The sequence below is a fragment of the Vanellus vanellus genome (genome assembly GCF_965231255.1).
Source record: "Vanellus vanellus genome assembly, chromosome: 7".
Taxonomy (NCBI): Eukaryota; Metazoa; Chordata; class Aves; order Charadriiformes; family Charadriidae; genus Vanellus; species Vanellus vanellus.
In genome coordinates, this window is record NC_138912.1 from 16,729,011 (window position 1) to 16,753,538 (window position 24,528).

The following is a 24,528-nucleotide window of genomic DNA, read 5'->3' on the forward strand; positions in this document are numbered from 1 at the left end:
AGGGCAGAGCAGTGGGAGCCGCTGCTTCTCCCGTGGCCAGACCCTCCGGCGGAGGGAGTGACACTAGGGAGAGCGTGGCTGCAGGTGACACAAGGCGCAGGGATGACCCCGTAGCTGTCGCAGGAGTGGGTGTGTGGGGCTGCAAAGCCCCCAGCCCCACAGGGGGGGAAGATTCTGGTGTTGGGAGTGAGGACCTCAAACACCTGTGGGTGCAGCAAAAGGGAGGAAAACCACCACGGCTGGCGTTTGGGAAGGAGGGTGAGATGTCCCTTTGCCTTTCCAGCCAGTCATCTCTATCCCAGCCCCGAGCCCAGGCACCACGAGCGCTGTGAGCGATGCCCCGGGTCCCCAGCCCATGGAGGGACCGCAGCTACGAGCATCGCCGCTTTCTGGGGCTCGGCGAGATGGGGGCTTCCTCCTCACCGGGGTCCTTCCCCGGCTCCCCGCACCTCTGAGAGTCCCCCGCGGGACACGACATGGACCAACACCGAGAGGGGGGGAACGGGGGACTGTCACTCTGCAGCGACGAAACAATAGTCAGCGACGATTATTTATTTTCCAAATAAATCAGCGGGTCCTGCAAGCGCAGGGCTGGAGAGCGGCGAGTTTAGATTAGACCCTCCCCAAACCCCGGCTGGGCCTTGAGCCGCTGTCAGGGCTGCAGAGAAACAGCAGCGAACTCTCACGCAAATGGCCTATAAAAAAAGGCCCCTGTCAAAGGCACCTTGACCTGGAGGCTCGCGTTGGTGCTGGGCTCCCCAGCGGCCCTCCCCTCCCAGGGCTGCGCTCTCCGCGCATGATGTATTTCCCCTGCCTTTTTTAGAGCTGCATTATGTTAGCTCCAGGAAACAGCCTCTTCCTTCTTATAAACACAGCCCTGGGTTACTGACCAGCGGCCCTGCCACTCCACAGCCACTCTCTGTCCATCCATCACACCTCGCTGTCACCCTGGCAACATATCTCTTGGACCGGTCCGGCTCCAGGGATGGGGGGGGGGGAAGCGGGAGCGGGAGCGGGGGGGGTCACATACACAGAGCACAATTCCAGCCTGCTGACTAATTCCCTGGAAACCCTGGGGCTGCACAATGAGAAAGCCTTTCCGAGGGTTTCTCGAGCGTTACTGGAAGGTCAGGCGAAGGTCAGCGCAAGGACACGGCTCCTACTTTCCCCACCGTCAGCAAAGGGCGGGTGCGCGGGGCGGACGCGGGCGAGCGGCGGGGGTACCGCAGGCGCGCGGCGGGAGGGATGTTTGGAGAAGGGCGCCTGGGCCCGGGCGGCCCCGTGACGCGGCACGGTGCCCACTCACTGGGGCTGGGGACGTGCCCGGGACGGGGCCGGTGGGGTGTCCCAGCAGCCAGACAGGCGTCGGTGCTTCCAGCGGGACGGGGCACAGCCGGCGGCGTGGCCTCTTGCCTCCCTGGGAAAGGGGAGGACGAGGAAAGGAAGAGCTGCCTTGGCCCTGTGCTGACTACTGGCCACCTTCACCATGGCCCCAGTGCCCTGGGACCGCTGGCCTGACACAACACCATTGCACGGGTCCTCCTAGTGGAGTACGGGTCCTGGGCATAAGCACCAGGATGGGTGCCGGGGAGAGTATCCCCATCACGCTGGGATGCCCGTGGCCTCCAGTGCACTGGGACACCAGTGGCACCAGAGCAAGCTAGAAGCTGCATCAAGAGATCAAGGTTGCCCTGTCACTGCTGGCAGAGGGACGCATTTTGGGTGAGCCTTGGGCCCATCCAGCTTTTTGCACATGTGGCCAAAGCACAGCAACCACAGCAGGAAGGGTCCAGCCGTGCCCTGCTCCCGAAACGCCCCCCTCGCCCATCCCCACCTGCTTGTCCTTCACGTTAAGCCATTGTCTCCAAGAGGAAATGCCATTTAAAGGCAGGTATTTCAAAAGAAATGGGAGATCTCTGCTCTCCAAAAACCACAGCGCCTCGCTTCTGCCCATTCCCAGTCTAAAGCTGGGAGTCAGGTTTACATGGGGATGAAAAAAAAAACGGCAAAGCTTTTAAGGACAGATCTTCACAAACCCAAACCAAAACCCCATGAGGGCAAATCCTTTCTAATCCATGCTCTTCCTTAGAGGTGTAAGTGGAGTGGAAGGGTGGAGGGGGGGGATTTAAATCTGGAAAACTGAGTTCCCCATCCCTTCAGTCTGGCAGAGAGCCCGCCGATAGACTGAAAACAAGTCTGCAGAGAAGCCTGTGTGGGATAATCCAGCTCTGGCCCCTGAGGGGACGAGAACAATTAGGAATCCTCTCTCAAGCCTCCACTCCAACATAGAAAAACAGTTTATAATTTGGTCCAGAGTTGTTGTTAGAAAGTTCTGAATCATCAGGATACACTAACAATTTCTGCGCAGTAATTACGAGGAGAATTCATTAGGCAGACTCAGAGATAAACTATTAACAGAAGCTTTCAAATCTCCCACCTGCCCGCCTGCGTGTGGGACCCCGGGGCTGCTCTATTTATACTGTGGCCGTCGGTGAGGGGCTGTCGCAGGAGGGAGCAACACGAGCAGCCATGGCAAAATATGAGAAGTATTTTGAAGGAAAACGAAAGAATGGGTGTTTATCAGAAGTGCGCAGACCAAGCGCACGCTCCACCATTAACCTTTCCAGGCGCGGTAGCCAGCCAGGGAGCTGTTTGCCTTCGCTGCCCCTGAACATGCCACGGTGTCGTCAACCCCCGGCAGCAACCGTTCTGCTTCCAGGGAAAAACCCACCGCGGCGTCGGACGCTGGCCCGCCGTGGCTTCTGGAAGCAGCGTGCAAAATGCCTTTTGGCTGAGCCTGCCAGGCTCTTGTCCTATATTTACCCAGCGGAGACAGAAAGGATGAGGTTCCCCAGCCCCTGTCTTCCTCCCAAGCCCCCAGCTGCAGGTTGTTGCAAGGCAGGGGGATATTTGTGTACAACCCTGCTGAGCTGCCCGGAGGCGAGTTACAGCTGAGAAGATGAAGCCACGCAACAGCCCCTGGCTGTGGGTGCCCCCAGGAGCCCTATAGATGAATGCCAGCAGAGCCGAGCGAGCGCCACAGGGAGGCAACTGCCAGTGCATCACCCCACTCGTACCCAGCCAAGGTTGCAGCACGATTTCTGCCAAGGCTGGTTTTTGCATCCTTTCTCAGTCCCGAAACCACCCAGCCAAACCCGCAGCCATGTGCCATTTTTGGCGCAGAGTTGCCAGCTCTGAGAGTAGCCATGCCCAGGACGGCATCATCCGCATAGGAACAAGCCCCGCTTGCAGCCGGAGGAATCTTGATTAAGCAGGGAGAGAAGTGGGGACTGGCTGCCGGGCAGATGCCCTAAACAAGAGGAACTTATCAGCTCTGTTTCTAAGACTAGACATGTGTCACCACCTCGCACAGACCCAGCCCGGCCGCTCGCTCCTCACCACCACGCCTCTACAGAACCACGAGGGCTTCCCTCTGCCTGAAGGACGCCTGTAGAAATAGCCAACGAATAACTTGCGAAATTTCTTCTAGAAAAGGCTAAGAAAAGCCGTGCACCCAGAATGCTGCGGGGGCAGGACGGGAACGGGAGCCAGCGTGCAGCTGCGCTCCCAGCCCCGCGCGCGCTGGCCCCAGCGGCAGCGCAGGGAGGTCCCCAGCCCAGAGGAACACCGAGTGCCACGGACAGCAAGGAACCGCTCTGCCAGCGCACACGCAGCAAAGCCCGACACGGCTATTCCCTCCTGTTTATTATGTAATAAAATGCTTTCCAGACCTGTTAAAATTTAATTGGTTTGATCTTAATTGTTCCATTTTCTATGGCGCATGCAAACACAGAGCCTGACCCTGCCACTCTCATGTGAACTGTCCCGCGGGCTGCGGTGGGGAGCGGGATGAAACCTGCTGACCTCAGCGGGATTATGTGCATGAATCAGAGCTGCAGGCCTGGGCTCGGAGCTGAAATCCAGCGCCGGGCAGGCCGCCAGCGCAAGGCCCGGGGTCCACTTAGGCTCCACTTAAGCCCTATGGGATGCAAGTGGTACGCAGGCCTGTGGATGCGAGCGGGGAGCGAGCCTCGTGCTGGGCCTCTGCTGCAGGATGAATTTCAGCCCTGCATCTTAACCTCACGGGCGCAAACATACGGCAACAGCTTCCAAGGCGCGGAGCAATGGCGCTCCTAGAAAGGCTGTGGGTTTTGGTCTGAGTGAGCGGCAAGGGAGTGGTATATGCGTGTCCGCGGCGGTGTCCTCCAGCAGAAGCCTCGACATGGGACCTTCTCATCGCATAAGCAGTAAACTGTGATTTATGACAGCTTCTCCTCCAGAGGAAGAGGTGCTTTGCTACCCTCTGCACGTCCACAGTCGCGGGGCTGTGTTGTGCGGCAGGGTGGCTTTGTGAAGCCTGGATATCCTTTGTGCAGAAGAGACGCCAAATAAAAGCAGGCGGGAGGGGGTCCTTGGCACTGACATTTCCTACCCCGCATTGCCTCAGATGTGGGATGACCTTTACCTGCTCCTACAAGTTGGCTCTCACAGAGCTCAATGCGTCAGCCTCATTTTCAGAGGTCCATCGGCCACTACAATCAAAGACAGCCTTCCCTTTGGTGTCCAAACCTACCGAGCTCCCCTTGCTGCCACGACCAGCAGCCTTGCATCAGCCACTCCTATCCTCCAAAATGCTGAGCGCTGGATGTTGCACTCAGCTACTGGTGCCCCCCAAATCAAGCTCCCCCCTTGAAAACATATATGTTTCTCAGGATGCTAAAGAGTCTTGGTCTGACCCCCAGAAAATACATTTCTCATCGAGGCTTTGTTTTGGGATGTATCTCCAAGCCATGCATCCCTGCAAGAACATTGAAGCAAATCAGCCAATGCCAGTGGGGCACAAAAACACCGAAGAACTGCAAATATTTGTAGTGATGTATTTCTCAAGAAAAAATGGGCGTTACATGGGTAGTTCTTGGCAAAACCAAGCCAGGGGGTTCCCAGGACCCTGAGAGGTGGAGGTAGGTGTCAACCGGCAGACCCAAGTGGGCAGGACAGTGCCGGCACTGCCTGGGGAGGGCTGGGACAGGACAGAGGGAGATGAAGACAGCACGTTGCTGGATGAGTGCGCAGCATCCCTTGCCTGGGCCCGGCTCCCCAGCCTGCGTGAGCCCTCTGCTCTCCTGGGGAATAAAGATAACGTTTAGATTCAAAAAGTTGTTAAAAAGGAGTCATTCCTGGGCAAGTGGTGGGGCCGGGATAAAAGCCGTCCTTTACCCTGGGAGACGCGGCGGTCCGGGGATGCGCGCCCGGGCTGGGAGCTGCTGATGGGGCTGCTCCCCCTGGAGCTCCCCGGTGCGGCCGAGCACGGCCCGGGAGCGGACGGAGCGCCGTGCCGTGCAGGACCGGGACTGGCGGCAGGTGTTCGCGGGCGGTGCGGGCCGGGCGCCTCCCCACCGGCGGCCTCGTCGGCGGGTCGCTGCCCCGGGACCCCGCGGCTTGTCGCCGGCCCCGCCGTGCGGGGGCGTCCCCGGCGCGCTGCGGTTCTCACATAAATCAGGGCCGAGCCCCTGGGAAAGGGCCATCCTTCACCGGGCGCTGCTGACAGAGAACGAGAAACAGACGGGCCCTGAGATAAACCACGGCGCGCAGCGTTTACACAAGGGCAGGCTCTGTGTAAATAGAGCCGGGCGCGGGGGGCAGCTCCCGGCGGCGCGGGTCCTCACCGGCCCCGGCCCGCGGGTCTCCGTGTTGCCCGGGGCGGCGGGCAGGTGGGTGCCGCCCCGTCGAGGGCCTCCCCGTAGCCGCGCCGCCGTCCCCCGTCGGCTCCCCCAACACCGGGTTTTTGGAGACAGGGTCGGATTAGCGTGTTTGTTTGTTTACGGCCATTAGCGCGGGGCCGGCTCCAGCACTCGGCACCCGCGAGACTAATGGAGCAATTAGCAGCCCTGGGGCTGATAGCATCGCCCCGAGCGAGGCCCCCGGCCGCGGTCGCCTGCTACCGGGCAGCCTGTGCCCGGGGCCCCGGGGAAGGGGAGGCGAGAGGGGGGGTGGGGGTGCTGCCCGCCAGCCGCGATGTGCGCGGCCGCGGCAGGGCTGCTCCCCCCCTCTCCCGGCCCGGGGGGGGGCTCTTGGCTCCGCTGCAGCATCCGCACGGCGAGCACCATCCATTACAATAATCCCCTGTCTAAACAGAGCGCAGGAACGGCCGGGACAACAAGGCCCCGCTGTAAACAGAGCTCAGGGGACGCCGCTAATGATATAAATAAAATAACCATTAATAGCCCGCTGACCCCAGCCCAGCCGGTTTGGGAAAGCCCCCGGAGCCGCATCTCGGGGCTGACACCCGCCGGCAGGTACCGGGGCTGCGTCGTCCCCTGGTTCATGCACCCCCAAAACGTTTGCTCGGACTCGACTGTGCCCCTCGGCGCCCGCCGCCCCGGTACCGGCGCCGAGGGGCACGGTCGAGTCCGAACAGCTCCTCGCTTCCTCGGCTTCCCCAGGGGGGAAATCACCACCCCTGTCCCGCCGAAGTGGGCCTGATCCGGCCCCGGCAGGGTGGGAAGGTGCGGGTTGGATTACCGCACCGGTAGCAGAGGCGGGGGACGAGGCAGCCGCGGGAAAGGCCGGGATAACACAGGGGTGCTCCCACGCGTGTCGGGGCCCGGCCGCGGCTTGCTCCCTCCGCGGGGCGTGGGTTCCCCGAGTATTTTCTGAGGCCGGCGGCGGCACGAATGAGCGGGTCCCGCCGCGGAGACGTCCCGAAGCACCGGTTCCTCCCGGCCCGGGCTCTCCGTTGCCCTCAGGCCGCTCCTGGCTCTCGGCCCGTCCGGGATCCCGCTGCGGGCGGCAGCGCCATGGCGCCAGGCGAGCCAGACCCCGCCGGGCCCGGGGCCGGGCCCTCGGCACGGCGGCTGCGGCTCCCGCCGACGGGCGGGCAGGCGGACACCGGGCTGTGCCCCGGCATCCCTCATTGCCGCCGCCACCGAAGGTACCCGGCCCCTGCCACTGCTCTCCCCGCCGCGGAGACCGGCCGCCGCGGGGCTCCCCGGGAGCGCGGCCCGGTGCAGAGTCCCGGCCGCCCGCCGCGCTGCCGCCGGGCCTCCACGCCCTGCAGCTCCCCGGGAGCGGGCCGGGCCGATCCGGGCCGGCGGCGGATGTGTAACACCGATAAGGCGCTAATCGTTGCTAATTGTTATCGGGGCCGCGGCAGCGAGGCAGTGACCGGGCTTCTCCGCGCACCGGCGGCACGGAACAGAGCCGGGCCCCGATCAGGCCTGGTTACGGCGGGCGCTTTTCCCCGTACACCGTCCCGACGAGGCCGGGAGGAAGGCGGCCGGCACCGGGAGCGGGCGGGGAGCGGCGAAGAGAGATCGACCCGCCGCGATATATGGCGAGGGGTTTTAAGCGGCGCGGTGGGAACGATCCGGCGCGCCGGGGGAACGGGAACCGGCCCCGCCGCGGGCCCGGGAACGCCCGAGCTGCGGCGAAGTCCGCGGGGCCCGGGATTCCGTTCCGGGCTGCGCCGCCGGTAAATTAGTTTCTCCGGGGCGTGCGGAGCGGCGGGAGCCGGGGAAACGAGGGCATCGGCAGAGCCTGTAAACGGCGGAGCCGCCGGACGGTAACGACCCGAGAGAGGCACCCGGGAAGGCCCCGCGAAACTCCGGCCCCGGGACACTCACCTGCCCGCCGTGCGCGCCCGGCTCCCCGCGGCCTCGCCTCGGCGCCGATCCGAGCCCTGCGGGACGGCAGGATTTTAATCACAACGAAATATCTCGCCCGGGACCCCCAGCCCCGCCTTCGGTGCTCCCGCTCCCCGCGCCGCGGCGGCGCTGAGCCCTTGGAGGGGCCCGGGGGCCCCGGGGAGCCGCCGCGGGGTCGCGGCACCCCCCGCCGCGCCGTACCGGGGTGCTCGGCCGGTGCCCGGCGCAGTCCCGGGACTGGGGTCTCGCGGTGCAGAAGGGGCTCGACAGGCTCGTTCGGCGCGTCACCCGCCGGCACGGCGGCGTGGCGGTTCCGTGGAGCTGCTCGCCGCCCGTTACCGGCGGGAGAAACGAAACGAAACGAAAGAAAACGAAAGAAAACGAAAGAAAACACCGAAAGGCTCGGGGTAGCGCTGCCCACCCCAGCCCCGCGCCGCTGCGGCCCAGGGCTGCCCGCCCGATCCGGCCCGGCCCGGCCCGGCCGGGCCTGGCGATGGCGGGCTGCGGGGCCCGATCCGGTAGCGGTGGCGGAGCGCGCCTTCCTCCAGGCGGCCGCGAGCCGGGGCGGGTGGCAGATGGGCCCGTCGCGATGGTGATCTGCGGGGGCACCGGGGGATGCGGAGCGAGTCGGCTACGTGTACGTCGCACGGCGACGGTCCGCCCGGGGACGGCGGGGCCGCCGTCGGCTCCGGGAGGAGTGCGGGGCGGCGGAGGCGAACCTCCCCTCCGCGCCGCGTCCTGGGCGGCGGGAGGCACTTGCGGGGCCTGGCGGCCGTGCTGACCGGGCGGGGAGGCCGGTGCGGCGGGGCCGCACGTGTTCGCTCCGGTCGGAACGGCGGGGTCGCACGTGTTCGCCCCTGCCTGGACCGGGACCGGGACCGGGACGGAGCCGTGTGCGCGCAGGGGCCGGCGGGGCGCGGCGGGGCGGGGGTCCCTACCTACCTACACGTGCTTAGCACTGGGAGGCGCGGCGGCGGCGGCCGCGGCTCTCTGCGGGGACCCGGGCGCACCGTCCCCGCGCCCGCCGGACGGGTGCCGGGCCGGCGGGGCGCTCGGCGGGGCAGCGGCCTCCCCCAGCTCAGCCTTAATACATTGCTATTTCTGGCCGGGCGGCCGGAGCCGGGCAGGGGGCCGGCTCTGCCTCCCCCTCCCTCCAATGGCGAGGCCGCCCCCGGCCCCTCCTCGCCGTGACGTGCCGGCCCGGGGCAGAGGAGGCTCCCGAGCCCTTGGCTGTCCCTGCAGAAGCTGTAACAAAACGCAGACCCCCAGCGCCGGGCTAATGGAGGCAACTTAGACAGGAGCAGGCGCGGCCCCTCGTCTCTCGGCGCTGCCTGCTCCCCCCGCACCGGGCGCGGCGCTCCCCGCCGAGCCGCCGCCCCGAGCGCCGCCGGGCCCCGCGGGACTGCCTGGCCGCTCGCGCTGCCCCGATGATGTTACCGAGCCCTGTCACTTCCACCCCCTTCTCTGTCAAAGACATCCTCAACCTGGAGCAGCAGCAGGACCCGCACTATGGGGCCCAGCTCCCGCACCACCTGGAGCACCACTTCCACCCCGCCGCCTGCCTGCTGGCGGCCACCGACGGCGCCCGCTTCTCCGACGGCGAGGAGGAAGAGGAGGAGGAGAAGCTGTCCTACCTGAGCCCCATGGCAGCGCCCGGCAGCCAGGCGGACGCGCGGATCTCCGCCGACAACTACGTGCACGCCGTGCTGCGCGGCTCCTGCGAGGCCCCCGGCCCGGGAGAGGAACTGGACCCCGCGGCCCGCGACCCAAGTGAGTATCGGCCCCGCCGCGCTCCTCCGCACCGCCTCGCACCGCCGGGACGGGCCCGCGCTCCCTCCCCGCGATGCGTTTCCAGCCCGCCTGGGCATCGCCCCGCGAAGCCCCGGTCTGGGCGCTGCAGCCTGGTCCCCTAGGGCATGTCGAGCCGGGACTGGCACGTCGTGGCCGCCCTCCGCCGCGCCCCGCTCGACGCCTCCCCGGGAAGCGCCTCCGCAAGGGCCCCGATCCGGAGTTGCCGGATCAGGCCCGCGCTCCGCAATTTCGGTAGCGGCGAGGGAGGAACGGGGCGGATTAGGCCTAACCCGCTGCGGCGGAGCCCTCCGGGGGCCAGGCGGCGGAGCAGGTGCCCGGCGCCGTGCGCGGCGCGGCCCGGGGCTCGGTCCCGCGGTGCCGCAGCAGTAACCCCGCCGCCGGCCCGGTGGCGCGGAGACGCGCCCGGCCTCTCCGCCCGAACCGGCCCTTCGCAAGCGCAGGCGGTGCCGGAGGCGGCCGGTCCCGGCGCTGCCTCCCCGCCCGCACCGCGGTTCCCCGACGGACGCGCAGCGGCGCGGGGCCGAGCGGGGCGCGGCGCGGGGCTCTCGCCCGCCGGTGGGGCCCGTCGGGGAACAGCGAGCGCCCGGCGGCGGCGAGATACAACCGTGACCTGTGCTCCCCCGTGCAGAGAGCTGCGTCCTGAAGAAGCCGGTGGATGCGGCAGAGAAGGCGGAGGAGGCGGAGAGGCCGAAGCAGCGGAGCCGGAGGAAGCCGCGCGTCCTCTTCTCCCAGGCGCAGGTCTTCGAGCTGGAGCGGCGGTTCAAGCAGCAGCGTTACCTGTCGGCGCCCGAGCGGGAGCACCTGGCCAGCAGCCTCAAGCTCACCTCCACGCAGGTGAAGATCTGGTTCCAGAACCGGCGCTACAAGTGCAAGCGGCAGCGGCAGGACAAGTCGCTGGAGCTGGGCGGCCCCGCGGCCCCGCCGCCGCCGCGCAGGGTGGCCGTGCCCGTGCTGGTCCGCGACGGCAAGCCGTGCCTCGGCGGGTCGCAGGGCTACAGCTCGGCGTACAACGGGCCCTACTCCTACAACGGCTTCCCCGCCTACGGCTACGGCAACGCCGCCTCTTACAACCCCGGCTACGGCTGCACCTACCCGGCGGGCACCGGCGGCGCCTCCATGCAAGCCGCCTGCAGCCCGGCGGCGGCCGCCGGCCCCTTCGTGAACGTGGGCGGCCTGGGGGGCTTCGGCGGCGGCGGACAGCCGCTGCACCAGGCGGCGGCGGGGCCCTCCTGCAGCCAGGGCGCACTGCAGGGCATCCGGGCCTGGTAGCCCGCACGCACTGAGGGCCGGGAGCGGACCGGCGGGACGGCCCGGCAGCTCCGGGGCCCCGTTATCACCCGCACCGGCAGCCCGACTGCGCACCGCGCAACGCGCGCCTTGGACCGGCGGCGGCGGCGGAGGGACGGCGCGGCGGGACCCCGGCGCTCCCGCGGGCCGCGGTGCGGGGCCGGCGGCGGGCGAGAGGAACGGGAGCGGAGCGGCGCGGCCAGGACGGGGCCGCCCGAGCTCGCAGCGAAGCGCCGCCGCCCCGGGGAGCCGCCGCGACGGCGGGCCGGAGCCGATCGCACCGCGCCAGCGGAGCAGCTTTGCTTGTAAAAAGCCGACGGCGGGGCCCGGGGGTGCCGCGACCCCTCTATCTATTCTGTATCGGTTACTGCCAGCGCCAGCTCGCCGAGTCAGTCAATAAACCAGGTGCAATATCCGCCGCCCGCTCCTCCTTCGCCCAGCGGCCGGTGCCCGGCGGCGGGGCCGGGGCCGGTGCCCGGCCGGCGGGGCGGTCGCGGCGGCGTGCCCGCGGGGCAGGGCGGCCCGGCCGGCTTGTGAGCGTGCCAAGGGCGCTGAATGGGGCCGCGCAGCTCAGAGCCGGGCCCATTGTGGCCGCCGGGCCGGCGCTGAAAGGAGCCGCCGAGGAAGGTAGCGGGAATAGGCGCTTATTGGATTCGGGAACAAAAGGTGTGGCAGGGAGGCGAGGGACAAAGGGGCCCCGGCGCCGAGATTGACGGGCCGCTTTGCCCCCCACTGAGGCCCAGGCCCGGCGCTTTATGCGCGGGGGCTGCAGAAACGTGCTGGGTTTTGTTCCCCTTTCTGGGAGCGCTGGGGGAGAGGAGGGGGGTCCGCGGGCCGCTGATTAGGGCCGGCCGGGCCGGGCAGCCTGAATGCCGGGGCATTATTGCTACATGTTCAGCCATTTCGCTCGGCTGCAGGGGGAGGGGGCGGCCGAGGCCCCCTATCCCCGTCGGACCGGCCGCGGGGTCGCCTCCTGCCCGCCCCGTCCCGGGCCGCCCCGTCCCGCCACCGCCGCCGCGGAGCACTCGGGGCGGTCCCGGCCCCGCCGCCGCGGATGTGCCTCTGCCGTTTGGGTTCCGCCGAGCGCCGAGGCCGGAGCCGGAGCCGGAGCCGGAGCCGCACCCGCACCCGGGGGGGGAGGGTCGGACACCCTCGGAGCCCCGTCTGGCTCTCCCCGGGCGGCAGCGGAGACCCGAGGCGCGGTGGAGCTCGCCCGCACCGTCCCGCACGTCTCCCCGGCCGCCACGCTGGAGCTCCCGAAGATGTTTCCAGTGGAGCCTTCTCGGAGCCACCGGGACAGTGGCAGCCCAGGGGCTCACTATGCCTCCCCGCTCGTCCAGTGTTGCCCACCATGTCCTCCCCCTGCCCTCCCCATACGTGTCGTGTGACGGTCCCTCCGCCACGGGCAGAGCCGCAGGTTTTGTAGTCTGCCACCGCAGAAGCTACAGGTAACCACTGTTCAGGCTGCTAAACACGGTTTTATGCTGCACATTTCCACCAGGAGCTGAATGCGCACTTTTGAGGTTTGCCAGGAACTGGAGAAATTCTTTCCACTGCAGCATGGTGAGGACAGAGCAGGCAACCAGAAGGCTGTGGGTCTCAGCCTTGGCTCGGTACGGCATCCCGCTGTCTTGCGAGCCACCCCGAGGCCGGCAGGCTTCGCAGGGCCGGCGCTGGGAGAGGATGCGGCACACCCAGCCGATTGTTTGCTGGATGGCAGCAAGGTGTCGCGGGAGAGGAAGCCCAGGCCCTGCTCTTGGCTTTCGGAGATGAGTGGTTAAGGCCCTGTGGTCTCGTGGGTAGAAACAGGATAGCCAAGAACAAAGATAGGTAATGCTCTCTCTGGCTGCAGAGATTTGTCTCTGCCATAGGAAAGAGTTGCATTTTCCTCCATGTTCTGCCAGACTGTTGTCTGCAAAAATAGGGGACCCGCATGAGTTCATTCCTTGCTGCGCAAGCCAGAGGAATTGTAACCACATTACAAACTTCTCCAAAATCAGGGTGTGTGAGAGGAGCTCCCAGCTTAGCACATCCTCTCCAAGTACATGGCAGCTGGTTAGATATCCACTGCATGCCCAGCAGCACCCAGAGGCTCCATATGAGACCAGAGCCCTGGTGTGGGTCATGCTGCCCACATCCATAGCCACAGTCTCTGGAGCATGGACAGTTAAGCAGAGTGCTTCGTGCATACAGGGACCCCGGGACCGTGTTGCCAGAAGCAATGCCGGGCAGTACCAGCATTTTCAAGCACCAGCAGCACCCAGCATTGCTGTAAGTGTGAAGTCAGTGTTGCGCTCACCCCGCTTATGCCTGGTGACACCCATGTGTGCTCCCCAGCCCCACTCTCCCCGTGCCGAGCTGGAGCAGCGCCCAGCTGGGGATGCCGAGAGGCCCGGCTGCAGGCTGATGTGGCATGGCGGTGGAAGTTTCTAGATGTCCACAATAGTGAGCTCCATTCCTGAGACAGTTCCCAGCTGTCCCACCAGTTTGGACTAGAGGAAGGGCAGGGGGTTAGTGGGAGGGACCCCTCTGCAGACTCTCGCCCCAAGCCCCCGAGTCGATGGGGAGGACGGAGCGGCACAAAGAGCTGGCGGTGCTGGAGGGCCCGGAGCAGGGCGGCGGAAGTGAAGCGCTCCAAAGAGGAGGAACAGCCGGCAGAGGATGGTGGGAGGGAGATGGTGGGAGACCGCAGATTGGATGGGCTGCCCGGGGAGGGGAGACACAATGGAGGGAAGTTGCTGCGTGGCTGCGCTGGAGGCAGCGCCCGCCCGTGACGTACCCTGTCCCCCACGCCCCGGGGCGAAGCGGGACGCTGCAGGCGGGACGCAAGTCAGGAGCTGCAGGGTGGTGGTGGAAACCCTTCCGTCATGGTCCCACTGCGGCAGTGGCGCAGCCGGAGGGACATCAGGGAGGGAGGGATGGGAAGGGCCATGGTTAAGGGGCAGAGGGCATATGTTGTTTCTTCCCAGTCAAACAGGGGGATTTACTGCTGTTTGGGAGCCAGAGAGGGGAGGTGCCAATTGATTTCAGACAGGGACAAGATTCTCTAAAACAACGCACTGCCTTAAAGCAAAGGAAGGACTGTTGGGGCAGCCAGGCTTTAAATACCAGGCCTAAGGCCCGTTCTGTGCATGGACTCCAGTTCTGTTTTTCATTCAAGTTTCCTGGCCAAGGAGGAGCCCACGAGCAGAACTTGCCTCTGTCCAGCAGTTCCCAGGGAGGGTCTATCCAAACCCCATTGCTAGCTGGTTTTATGAGGCCTCTTCATCATGCCCAGGATTGTGCGGGAGCAGCACTGCTCCCTCTGTAACACTGCAGATCTGTTCTGGTTTTCTCTCCTTCCTGACATCTTTTTCCATTCCTTCCTCACCTCCCGCTGTGGTCATCCCTCCCGCTCGCGCCCTTCATCCTTCTCTCTTCACCACCCACTTGCTGCCATCAACAAGGAGCTCACCTGGGCGTGGAGCAAGGTGCCCGCTCCCAGTGAGGCCGGTCAGGCTGCCCATGGACCTGGGCAGACCTCACTGAGTTCTGGTCCCATCTACTTCCACCTTGGCACAGCCACCTCCCGCTGCCTCGGAGCCAGGAGCCCAGGGACCCCTCTGTGTGCCGGGGTGGTGCCCTGCTCTTGCACCTCTGTGTTGGAGCCAGATTGGAGCGCGGCAGCTCCTTCTCTGCAGCGCTTCCCACCGCAACCACACCGTGCTGCGAGCTGGAAGCTGCTGAGGCTGCTCTGCGGAGCCGGCAGTACTCAGTGGGCAGCCAGCGATGGAGATGCTGGAAGCTCCTCCTGGCGATGGCAATGCAGGTTTGTCACACAATCACTCTCCAGTGCCAAGAAAGATGTGGCCAGCCATGGATCAGGTAATTAAATTAAAATATTGATGCTTGTGCTGTGGAAACCAGTGAGGGTTTCTCCTACTACTTGCCTGCTGGCACGGGAGCCAGGGACCTGTCTCCCTCCCTTGGGTGAGTCCCTGATGGCCACAGACCCTCCCCAGTCCTCCAGCCTGTCCTGTGCATCACAAGATGACTACACCTGACTAAGCGGGGTGGGGGGACTCGCATATTTTAGCTGTTCCTTCTCTCCTCCCTGCACCGGTGAGACCAGGCACAGCAGTGCTATGAGGGATTCAGGTGACCCCTACAGAGAAGGGGGCTGCATCTTTGTGCCCTCCGGAGCAGAGCGCCGCTGAAGGCCAGAGCTGTCCCCGGGCAATAAAATCCACAGTCGCTTTCCCGTGGATGACCCTTCGCCACGCTCGGGGTTGCTGCAGGCGGGTGCTGCCGGGGCCGGGGGTGCTGCCTAGGAACCCCGTGTCCCCCGGGCTGCCGGCTGGGACTCTGCTCCCGGGGCCTGTCCCCAAGCGAGATACGCCACCGCCATCTATCGGCAAGCACGCGGGGACAGGGAGCGACAGGTACCCCTCTGTCCCCGCCACCCCATGCCGCAGGGACTCTGCATCTGGTGTTGGCGGGGTTTGGGGGTGCCCGAGTCCCCCTGCAAGGCTTGGAGGGCTGCAGAGCCGGCGGGCAGGGCAGCCTCCCCCCGCTGGCATCGCGTCCCCGGCGCTGGGGACGGCAGTGGGACGTCGGGAAAGCTGGGCTGGTTGCGTCGATGCTGGGCAGGCGGGTGTCTCCCCAGGGCTGAGCTCGGCGGCAGCTGGGGGTCCTCCCGACACAGGCAGGAGCTTTGCTGCAGTGGGCAGCATCGCTGGGGCTTCTACACACGGCGAAAGGAAAGCACCCACACATGCCCTCACTGCCGTGGGAGGGCTGGGGACAGGGCCAGCATCCCATCCTGCCCTCTAGCCACTGTGCAGGTCCCTTTCTAGTGTGCAAGGTTTGCTCTCTTGTTTTTTTGGGTTTTTTTTTGTTTGTTTGTTTGTTTTTGTTTGTTTGTTTGTTTGTTTGTTTGTTTTTAACCAAGCACAAGCATCCAGCACATCTTTGTGAGACACCCAGCAGGTTTTTAGCTCCGATTATCTTTGTCCCAAAGTGGTGCAGTTCACTCAACGCTGGGATCTACTCCACCACCATCCCAAAGCTCCTGAGACCCCAGCACTGCCCGCAGCCTCCAGCTACCGCGTTCACCCCCGGCAAGTCCTTGCCCAAGGACAGTTAGGATGGTTGTGGTCCCCGTTATAGCTGCATCCTCAGCAGAGGGAGCTGTGTCCCTGCAGGAGGCACAGCCCAATTTTGGCCCAATTCCCTGCTCCCTCCCCTTTCTATAGCCCTTGGCAATGCTCCGGGCAGCATACTGTCCAGGTCTAATGGGCACCCGAAGGTGCTGGGGACAGAGGAGAAGGCTGCTTGGGTTTGCATTTCTCCTGGCACCCTCCTAGATACAGTCTGTGCCTTGCCAGGAGGCTCTTGTATCAACCTGTGTGCCATGGGTGCCCCAGGGGGATTGCAGGGTTTCTCCAGGGGTAGTAATGCCAGCAGTGCAGAACCCGCAGGTGTGCTGGCCCGGGGTGATTAGGGCTGGAGCCCTCCTCCCATCTCCTGGAAGAGCCCTTGCTTCAGCTGCTTGTGAGACTGATCCTGGCGCAGGATCCCGGTGCGCTTGAGCTGTCCCCACTGTCTTCACCCGTGTGCCCTTGGGAGAGTGTCCCCTGCTGCCACCCCTGTGCCACCCCCATCCAGTCCAGGAGTGGCTCTTCTCCCACCTCTGCCATCTCCCCAGTGTGACATGCTGGCTGCCTGCACCCCAGCTCCAGCCAGGCAGCATCTTCCCACAGCCACTTCGCAGCTCTTTGCTGGGAGACTTTGACACGTAACCCTGTGCTAAGTATGGGTATTACCAATATCTCCCCATGAAACCAGGCATGCTGAGCCCAGTCCCAGCCCAGTCCTGGGGGATTGCCTCCTCTGGTGGCTTTTTACAGCCAAGAAAGCAGGTTTTCAGCATCAGTTTTACCTTGCAGGCTATATCCCCTGCCTCTCTGCACCACTGCGATGCTTGGCTGGAACCAGGCAGGCTGGGACCAGCCCAGCCAGAGGTTGTCTCTCAGTGGTTTAACCCAGGCAGCGACGTGGGTCAGAAGAGAGTTTCCCAGGGCCCACCAGAGGCAATGTCTGCTCTGTGTCCAGGCAGCCCTGGCGCCCGCATTTACCACCGCTGTAAGGCCGTGGGGTCATGAGAACTTGTACAACTTTATTGGGGTCTGACAGAGTCCTGAGGAATCCCAGAGCCGGGGTGGGTTGGGGCTGGAGGGAGGCTGGGAGCCCACCTCCATGCTCCCTGTGGGTCCCAGCCACCTCCTCCCACCAAGCAGGGCTGCCTGACACCCGCTGCAGAGGGGCTGGGGGGCAGGAAAGCTCGGGGTAGCCCCTTGTGGTGGCAGGAGGGGCAGGGATGCAGTTCAGCAGGGCAGAGCTGAGCTGGCAAAGACCCCTGTGGGCTGGGACCCAGCACCCTGTGTGGGGTCCCTGAGGCAGGAGCCCACCAGCCCCTGGCTGAACATACAAGGCAGACATGCTGGAGGGGTCTCCGTTTCTTGCTTTGGGGGTGATGAACTTCCCCCAGCTCCCCTCACCCCCAGCCCTACTCTTAACCTGCGGGAGTGTAGGCATCTCCAGTTACCCCAGGAAGGCAGCCAGGGGCTCCTGAGCTGCTCCTGGCATAGCAAACTCGGGCTGCCTGAAATAGCTTGGGCTCCTGCCACGGCAGAGCTGTGGCATCCCTGGATCTGTCACCCAGAGCAGGGCAAGGCCAGCAGCCCTGCCCAGCTCTGCCTGCTCGGGGGCTGCGGGGTTCGCCCCCACCCGGGACCCCCATCCCGGCACCAGAGGCAGAACAGGGCTCAAGGGGCAGTCGGACATGGGAAGGCAAGGCAGTAAATCCCTGCCCGTGCTGGATGTGGCTGGGGATCCTGCAGGGAGGAGAAAGGAAAAAGGGTTGTCTCCAAAGCTCTGCCAGGCTGAGCATGGCTTCCTTGCTGGAAAGCCAAAAATAGTCTCTTTACTCAGAAGAGGCCGTAGGAGGGATCTCACCCGAAGTGCAGCCAAATACCTAGGAGGCTGTAGGACAGACCCAGAGCAGTGTGGCTTCACTGAGGCGTCACCAGACCTTGGAAAGGCAGCGACCAGAGCAGAACCAGCCAATAACCCTGTTATCTCTGAGCATCTCATCATGCCAAAGGCACCAGAGGAACCAGGCTGGCTGGTGAGGGGACGCCTCACCCTGGTGGAGCTGGGGAGCAGCCACAGGCTGCCCTTGGTCTTGTGGCAGAGGTTCAGCTCAGGGGATGGAGATGGCAGCAGGACAGGGGATTTTTCCAGTCTTTCATGCTCTGGCCCAAGGGATATCTGGAACCCCCCCCGGGTGGCTTTGCTGTCCCTGCAGCACAGACCCCTCACAGGCAATGCCATCCTCTGCAGGGCTGCTGCTGCCTGCACTGGGCAACAGCCAGCTGCTGCTGGGCAAGCTGGCAAAGCGCCGGCAGACCAGAAAGGCTGTGCCCTTGCCAGGGGAGCGCCCAGGCCAACTGCTCACATAGCAGCATCTCTGTGCTGTGCTGACTTATCATCTCTCCGTTGCTGGGGGTCTCGCTCCCTCCCCCAGCACTTCTGTGGGCAGTTATTCCTGGAAACATCCTGGAGTCACCTTCAATCATGCCTTCACCCGCTGACATTTATAGAGCTTCTCCCAGCGACTGATGGATTTAATAGTGTGACTCTCTCCCCGGTCCCAGCCCATGTTTATGCCTTCCCCTCCGCAGGGTTTGCCATTGCCTTGGTGCGTGGTGAGGGCTAAAGGCAAAGCTGCAGCTCCGTTGCCAACGGCTTTTGGCTTCTGGGCAGGGAGATCCATCCTGGCAGAGCTCAGTCATACCCTTCTTCTGCAAACTCCTGTCTAATGCCCTGCCCGCCGAGCTAATCCTCCCATGGTCTCTCCCTGCCATTTCTGCTTCTCAGATTTCTCCCTCTTGGGTGGAGGAGCCCCAGGGCTGCCAAATCTTGCAATACTCAGGCTACGTCTTAAAGCCCCAGCTCCTGAAATGGTGGGAAAACTGGAGGCTCCTGGCTTCCGGCAGCTTTTGTTTCTTTAAGGAGCTTCTCGTCTTCCTGCTTGTGCAGAAAAAGCAGGGACCAGGAGCCTGCAGCCCATGCCAGGGAACAGAGGATGGGCACAGCTCACAACCCAGGCAGACCCAGGCTGCAGAGCAGTGGCCATGGCTGCTCCGTGCCCAGAGACACCCAGACCTGCCGAGCAGCTGTCAAAATTCCCATCGGCAGTCCTCAATCACCGCCCCTCAGGAACCAGGGACAAGAGAAATGCTTAAGAGAAAGGCGGAACCGGGGCTGGGCTGGGGCTTGGGCAGGGTGTTGGGCACCCAGCCCTGCAGCGTGGTGGTCCCTGCCCTCCAGCCTCTCAGCAGTGCTGGAGCCCCCTGAGGGCAGTGCATCCCCCCGAGGGCTGTGCATCCCCCCCTGCTCACCCAACAGCCTTTCCAAGCTGCAGGACAACCCCTTTCCCATTGCCACAGCCCGCCCTAGCAGCCCTCCGTGCTTGGCCCGGCCAAGCCAGCAGATCGTTCGGAGCAGTCCGGAGCCGACCAAGATGCTCACCAGCAGCACATACCACAGCTGTGAAGGCATTTCCTCCGGGGAGATATTCTGGGCATGGCACTGTGGGATGGCTGCTGCTCCTGCAGGCACTATGGGAGCATCCTGCAAGAGCCATGTGTCACTCACGGGCACCTGGCCCGAGGAACCCAGAGCTCTGCTCTGGGAAGGTGAGCGCAACGCAGCGATACTTTGGTGCTCAGCACACGACCCGCCAAGCTGGCTCGCAGGTCCTGAGCTTGGTGGGACCCTAAAAGAAATCACTACTGAGCCAGCTAACAAAATGGTAAAAAAATTAGCTATTCTATTAATTATCATTAGATTAGACAAAATATTAGCATTTTAAGCAAGTGTGTTAATAGTTTTAAGATGCCAAACAAGGCACAAACTAGTTTAATTACTCAAAATGAGGATGCAAAAGCCCTGCTGAGCCCCAAATCTCCTTGTGAGGTCCACAAGGCCCTTCACCCTCACCTAGTGCCGAAATTCCTGTGCTGTCCCCAATACACACAACCCAGGGCCCTCCTGCCATCACCTCCGCTTGGAGTGTTCTGGAGGCATCCCAAGGAACCCCGATCAGACTGGGGCTGTGGGACTGCCTGGCCGAAGAACATAAACCTCAGCTTCAGTCATGGCCCATGACAGCGGCAGGTGATGGGCTGGGCCACGAGCCAAAGGGGGATGGAGACCACCCTCCTCCCTGCACATTGCCAGGATGGCCCGGCCAGGCAGGCCCCCTCCTCACACCACCACCCCCCAGACCCCATTTCATTTCCTCTCTGGCACCCATCAAACAAGCTCAGCACTGGACACGGTCAGAAAGGAGCGGTGCCGGGAGCCGAGCCATGCGGGAGTAAGAAGGGGACATGAGGACAGAGCAGAACTGTTTTTATTGGAGGTGTCAAGAGCAGGAACAATAACAAACCTACAGGCTCCCCTCCTCAAGTGCCATCCTCCCCCCCGCCACCACCGGGGCAGTCAGCATCACATGTGCGTGCTACAAGACAACGGCAAGGCTTACATTTCGCTTCAGCCAAAAGCCAGACAAAGCCCCCAGCATCCCGGGCAGTGCTGCCGCCCCCTCCCTGGCAACTGCGAGCTCTGCTTGGCCCTGCCAGTGGGAGGGCAAAACATTCACCTTCCCCTCCAAGGAGGGGCGAGCTTGGCGTGAGAAGAGGTTTTGGTTAAGGGAAGGACAGGAGCACAGCTCCACCGAAGTGCCAGGGGACGTGACCTGGGCTGCAGCTCCCAGCGGGACATCTCGGAGGACCCTGGGAGAGAGCAAGCCGTGCAGCCCGAGCAGAGCTGCAGCAGCCACAGGCAAAAAAACTGCATCGCTAAAGCCCAAAGGGCTTCGCTGCCCCCTCTCTTCAACATAAACCAAACCAAAAGGGAGAAGGGTCAGAAGACAAACCAGGAGGGGAGGTGAAGCAGGTCTGGAAGGGCGTTCGGCTCTGGCTCACTTCCCAGCCCGCCGCTCCTCCTGGCGCTTGGTGAGGATGTATTTGAAGAACTCATACACGGACCAGGCGATCGCCGTTGAGGGCATCTGATAAATGACTCTCGCCTGGACCCCTCTGAAATAGGCGGTCACACCGCCCACTTGGTACACCGTCCTGAAGGCATTGGCCATGCCTGTGATGTGTCCGCTGATGTTGGAGCTCAAGGCCAGGGACTCCTGGGTGTTGAGCAGTGTTTTGCAAACGTCCAAAGGCGTAGTGGCAGCAGCAGCAACAGCCCCTGCGCAGGCTCCGGAGACCACGTGGGAGCCTGGGTTGTACTGTCTGTGGGGGTTGAGCTGCTCTTGCAAGAACTCATAGGTCATGAAGTGAATGGCTTGGAAGGGGATGTTCATGGTGAGCTGGGTGGTGTAGCTGCGGTAGAAAGCTCCGGCCCCTTCGTTGCGCCACACAGCCCGCACACAGTCCGTCACACGCTGGTAAGGCGAGTTGTACATCTGCATCCTCTGTTTGACCACTTGGGACAGACGGCGGCAGCCAGCAGCAGCAGCAGCCAGGACCCAGGCGTGGAGGGGGAGAGGAGAGAGAAAAGGTAAGCGTGATGCCAGGCTGCCTCCAAGTGCCTGGAGTTTGGTCATGCTGGCTTAACAGCTAGTGTTGGGCAATTCGGACCAGCAGTGCCCTGCATGTCCCCAGGCAAGACTTCAGCTGTTTAGATCTGCCGAGGCATCACCATCGCGCAGCATCTCCACCTGCAAACCCTGCAGCTGCCGCAGCCCCAGGGAACATCCCAATACCCCAGTGCTTTTACTTCAGATCCAACCTCACTCCCAAGCGACCAATATCTCCCCATCCACCACCGCAGAGCTACCGTGCCGTCAGGAGAATCCCCCTCTGTATCTATTATTTTCCAACAGCTCTCAATCTGGACAAGCCTGTTCCTCCCCAGCTGCTGCTGCTGCAGCCCAGAATAACCACAGCACATCGCAGAGCCCACCAAGCCAAGAATCGATAGTGGCCGCTGCCGAAACACAGCCCCTCCAGGGCAAGAACCAGATGCCAAACCCCCCACCCCAACACCCCCCCAGAGCTGGGCAGGGGAGCCCAGAGTGCAGCTTGCGCTGTCCTGCCTCCCCCGATTTCAATGTGACAACACGGAGCTAAGAATGATGTGACTACAAACTACTAGTTTTGATAAGAAGATAAGCTCCAGTGAAGGAATGACAAGGGCCTGGCCACACAGTTCCTGCTCCTCAGGCTCCTGGCCAGGCAGCGGGAAGGCAGGAGCCTTGCTGGGCCCAGATCAGCTGGAGCCTGTACCGTCACACGCCTTCCGGTTTTAAGAGGCGAAAATATGTTCATGACTGGCCTTTCCTTGTTATTCCTCCTTCTCCCACCACGTTCACAGACTTCAATCACAAACTCCCTCTGCCTTTTTTCCTACAAACCAGGCTCAACAAAATCAGCCCGCAACGCAAGATCTCCTTTCTCCTGACCTCTCTAGCATGTGTTTTGTACCCCATTGCTCACATTTTCTTCTTTAACACAGGCCCAGAGCCGTGCCACATCCTCCTGAGTTCTCACCACAGCAACACCCGTTTTCCACACACTTGGCATAACTTCAGCAGTACAGATCACCTCTCTCTCACTTTCTCTCCCGCTTCAGGTAACTGTCTCCAGCCAAACCCCTGGGTGAAAGGCCAGTGCCCTCCCTGTTCCTCCTAAGCTGGGTTTTGCTGCACTCCTCAGAATTAATCTTTTCCACCTACCCCCCTCCATAATGGGCAGCCACCAGGCTCCCAAACTAGAGCCACAGCCACTGGCCCCCAAAGGATCCTTGCAGTTGGGTGAGCAATGAGGACTGCACCCTCTGTGCCGCAGAGGGGACCCGTGTGGCACGGGCAGCCCCCGATCCTCCCCTCCCCGGCAGGCCAGGACCATCGTTACCTTCGGCAGGGTTCATGGCTGCATCGTGGAGCAACGTTGCTACACACCCGGCTGCACCTGCAAAACAAGAACTGCCACATGTGAGGGGCGGGAGGCGAGGGACCCCAGGGCTCCACCGCAGCCCCGAGTCCCCCGCCAAGGCACAGGAGGAGGCCCCGGAAGAGGGCGAGATCCGAAGGCGGCCTCCATCTCCCCTCCACGAGGCAGGCTGGTCCTCAGCGGCTCCCCCCCACAGAGAGCTCGAGAAAGAGGGAGAAGATTGCGACAGGTTGTAAAGTCCCGTGGGCTGACTGGGACTCACTCGGGGACAGACTGATGCCTGCAGGTGACAGGGGGCCCAGAGGACGGCAAGTGTCCCCCTGCCCCACAGAGGAGAAAGCCGACGGCACTCTGCCACACGCCTGCTGAGGGCGGGACGTGTGCTGCTCTCCCCTTGGCCCCAGGCTCTCCCCACTGCGGTGGCTCCTTCAGTCGAGTAACAGGCACTGTGGCGTGACAGGCTCCAAAACCACGCGGTGCTCCTGGAGCAAACTGTCACCGACCCACGGCGTCACGGCCGGTCCCGGCTTGTCTGCGGGCAGCTCCCGTCCACCGGCATCCTCCTGAGCCGGGGCCACTAACCTGCTTCAAGCCCGGTACCTGGGAGTGGCTCTGGCAGGTGCGGGGCCGGTGCTCCCCCCTGCCCGGCACCGTGTGGCTGGAGAGAGCACAGGGCTTTAGGACACCCGGTGGCCGAGCGGGACCGGAGCGGACCCCCCCACACGGCCACGCTCGGCCTCCCCCACCCCGCTCCCCCACCGTCCCGCTGTGGCGGCCCCCGGTAGCCCCCCAGGAGGGGGGTGGGGTTCGGGAGCAGTACCGTTGGCCACATGGCTATTGCCCCCCGCGTGGATAACGTCGCTCAGCGTCTTTTTTAACTTTTCGTAGCAGGCGAAGTAGAGGGCGTGGGCCGGGCCGGCGCCGGTGGCGGTGATGTTCAGGCCCCGCATGGGCCGCCAGACGCCCTCGGTGCGGGCGATGCGCCACAGGGCCTCCAGCACGTTCCGGTAGCGGGCGGCGGGCTCCGGCCGCAGGCTCTGCATCCGCGTCTGCAACACAAGGCCCGGGCGGGCGGCCCGTCACCCCCGGCCCGTCACTCCCCGCCTCCCTCCCCGGTAGGCCCCGGTTTGCCCCCCCCTCCCTCCCCGCCCCGCCGCCGGTGCCGGCACCTTGACGCAGTCGACGGGGTACATCACGCAGTGCTCCATAACGCCCGCCACAGCGCCCGCCAACATGTGCGTGGAGACGGCAGCGCCCTGCGGCAGCGCCTCGTAGTCGGGAGCGGGCGGGGAGCGCGGTTCGGGGCCCCGCGCCGCCTCGGGCCCCCCCGGGCCGGCACCGGGACCGGGCCCCGCCTCCGCCTCCGCGCCACCGCCCCGCCGCGCCCGGCCCGCGCCGCCGCCGCCGCCCATCAGCAGCAGCAGGACGCGGCCCGACTCCGCGCCGCCCCGCGCGCCGGGGCCCGCGCCCGCCCCCGCGCCCGCCCCCAGCTCCATGGCGCCGCCGCCGCCGCCACCGCCGCCACCGCCCCGGCCCCGCGCAGCGCCGACCCGCCCCTCAGCTCCCGCTCCGCCCCACTCCGCCGCGCCCATTGGCCGCCACCGCTCCTCGCCCGCCCCCGCCGCGCGCCCACTGGCTCGGCTCGCCGCCCGCCCGCCCCCGCCCGCCGCCCTCATTGGCCGCCGCCGCCGCGACTCGGACGCTGCCACTGGTCGGTCGCTCCCTCCGGCGCGCTCGGGCGCGCTGCCCGTTGGTCGCCGGGAATCCCC

At 64.4% G+C, this 24,528-nt stretch overlaps 2 protein-coding genes across 2 annotated transcripts; one reads left to right on the forward strand and one right to left on the reverse strand.

Annotated features, from left to right (window-relative positions):
• Positions 1-9,070: 9,070 nt before the first annotated feature.
• NKX2-3 (NK2 homeobox 3) lies at positions 9,071-10,724 on the forward strand (the record flags this gene model as incomplete). The annotated part of the gene is made up of 2 exons (XM_082486030.1): positions 9,071-9,413; positions 10,084-10,724. 2 exons carry the CDS (start codon positions 9,071-9,073, stop codon positions 10,722-10,724), a joined length of 984 nt encoding a protein of 327 aa, XP_082342156.1.
• A 9,460-nt stretch (positions 10,725-20,184) lies between these two features.
• On the reverse strand, positions 20,185-24,270 carry SLC25A28 (solute carrier family 25 member 28). Its single transcript, XM_082486348.1, has 4 exons — positions 23,929-24,270; positions 23,580-23,808; positions 22,721-22,777; positions 20,185-21,290 (listed from the first exon to the last, which is right to left on the reverse strand). Exons 1-4 carry the CDS (start codon positions 24,253-24,255, stop codon positions 20,773-20,775), a joined length of 1,131 nt encoding a protein of 376 aa, XP_082342474.1. The 5' UTR covers positions 24,256-24,270; the 3' UTR covers positions 20,185-20,772.
• Positions 24,271-24,528: the final 258 nt, after the last annotated feature.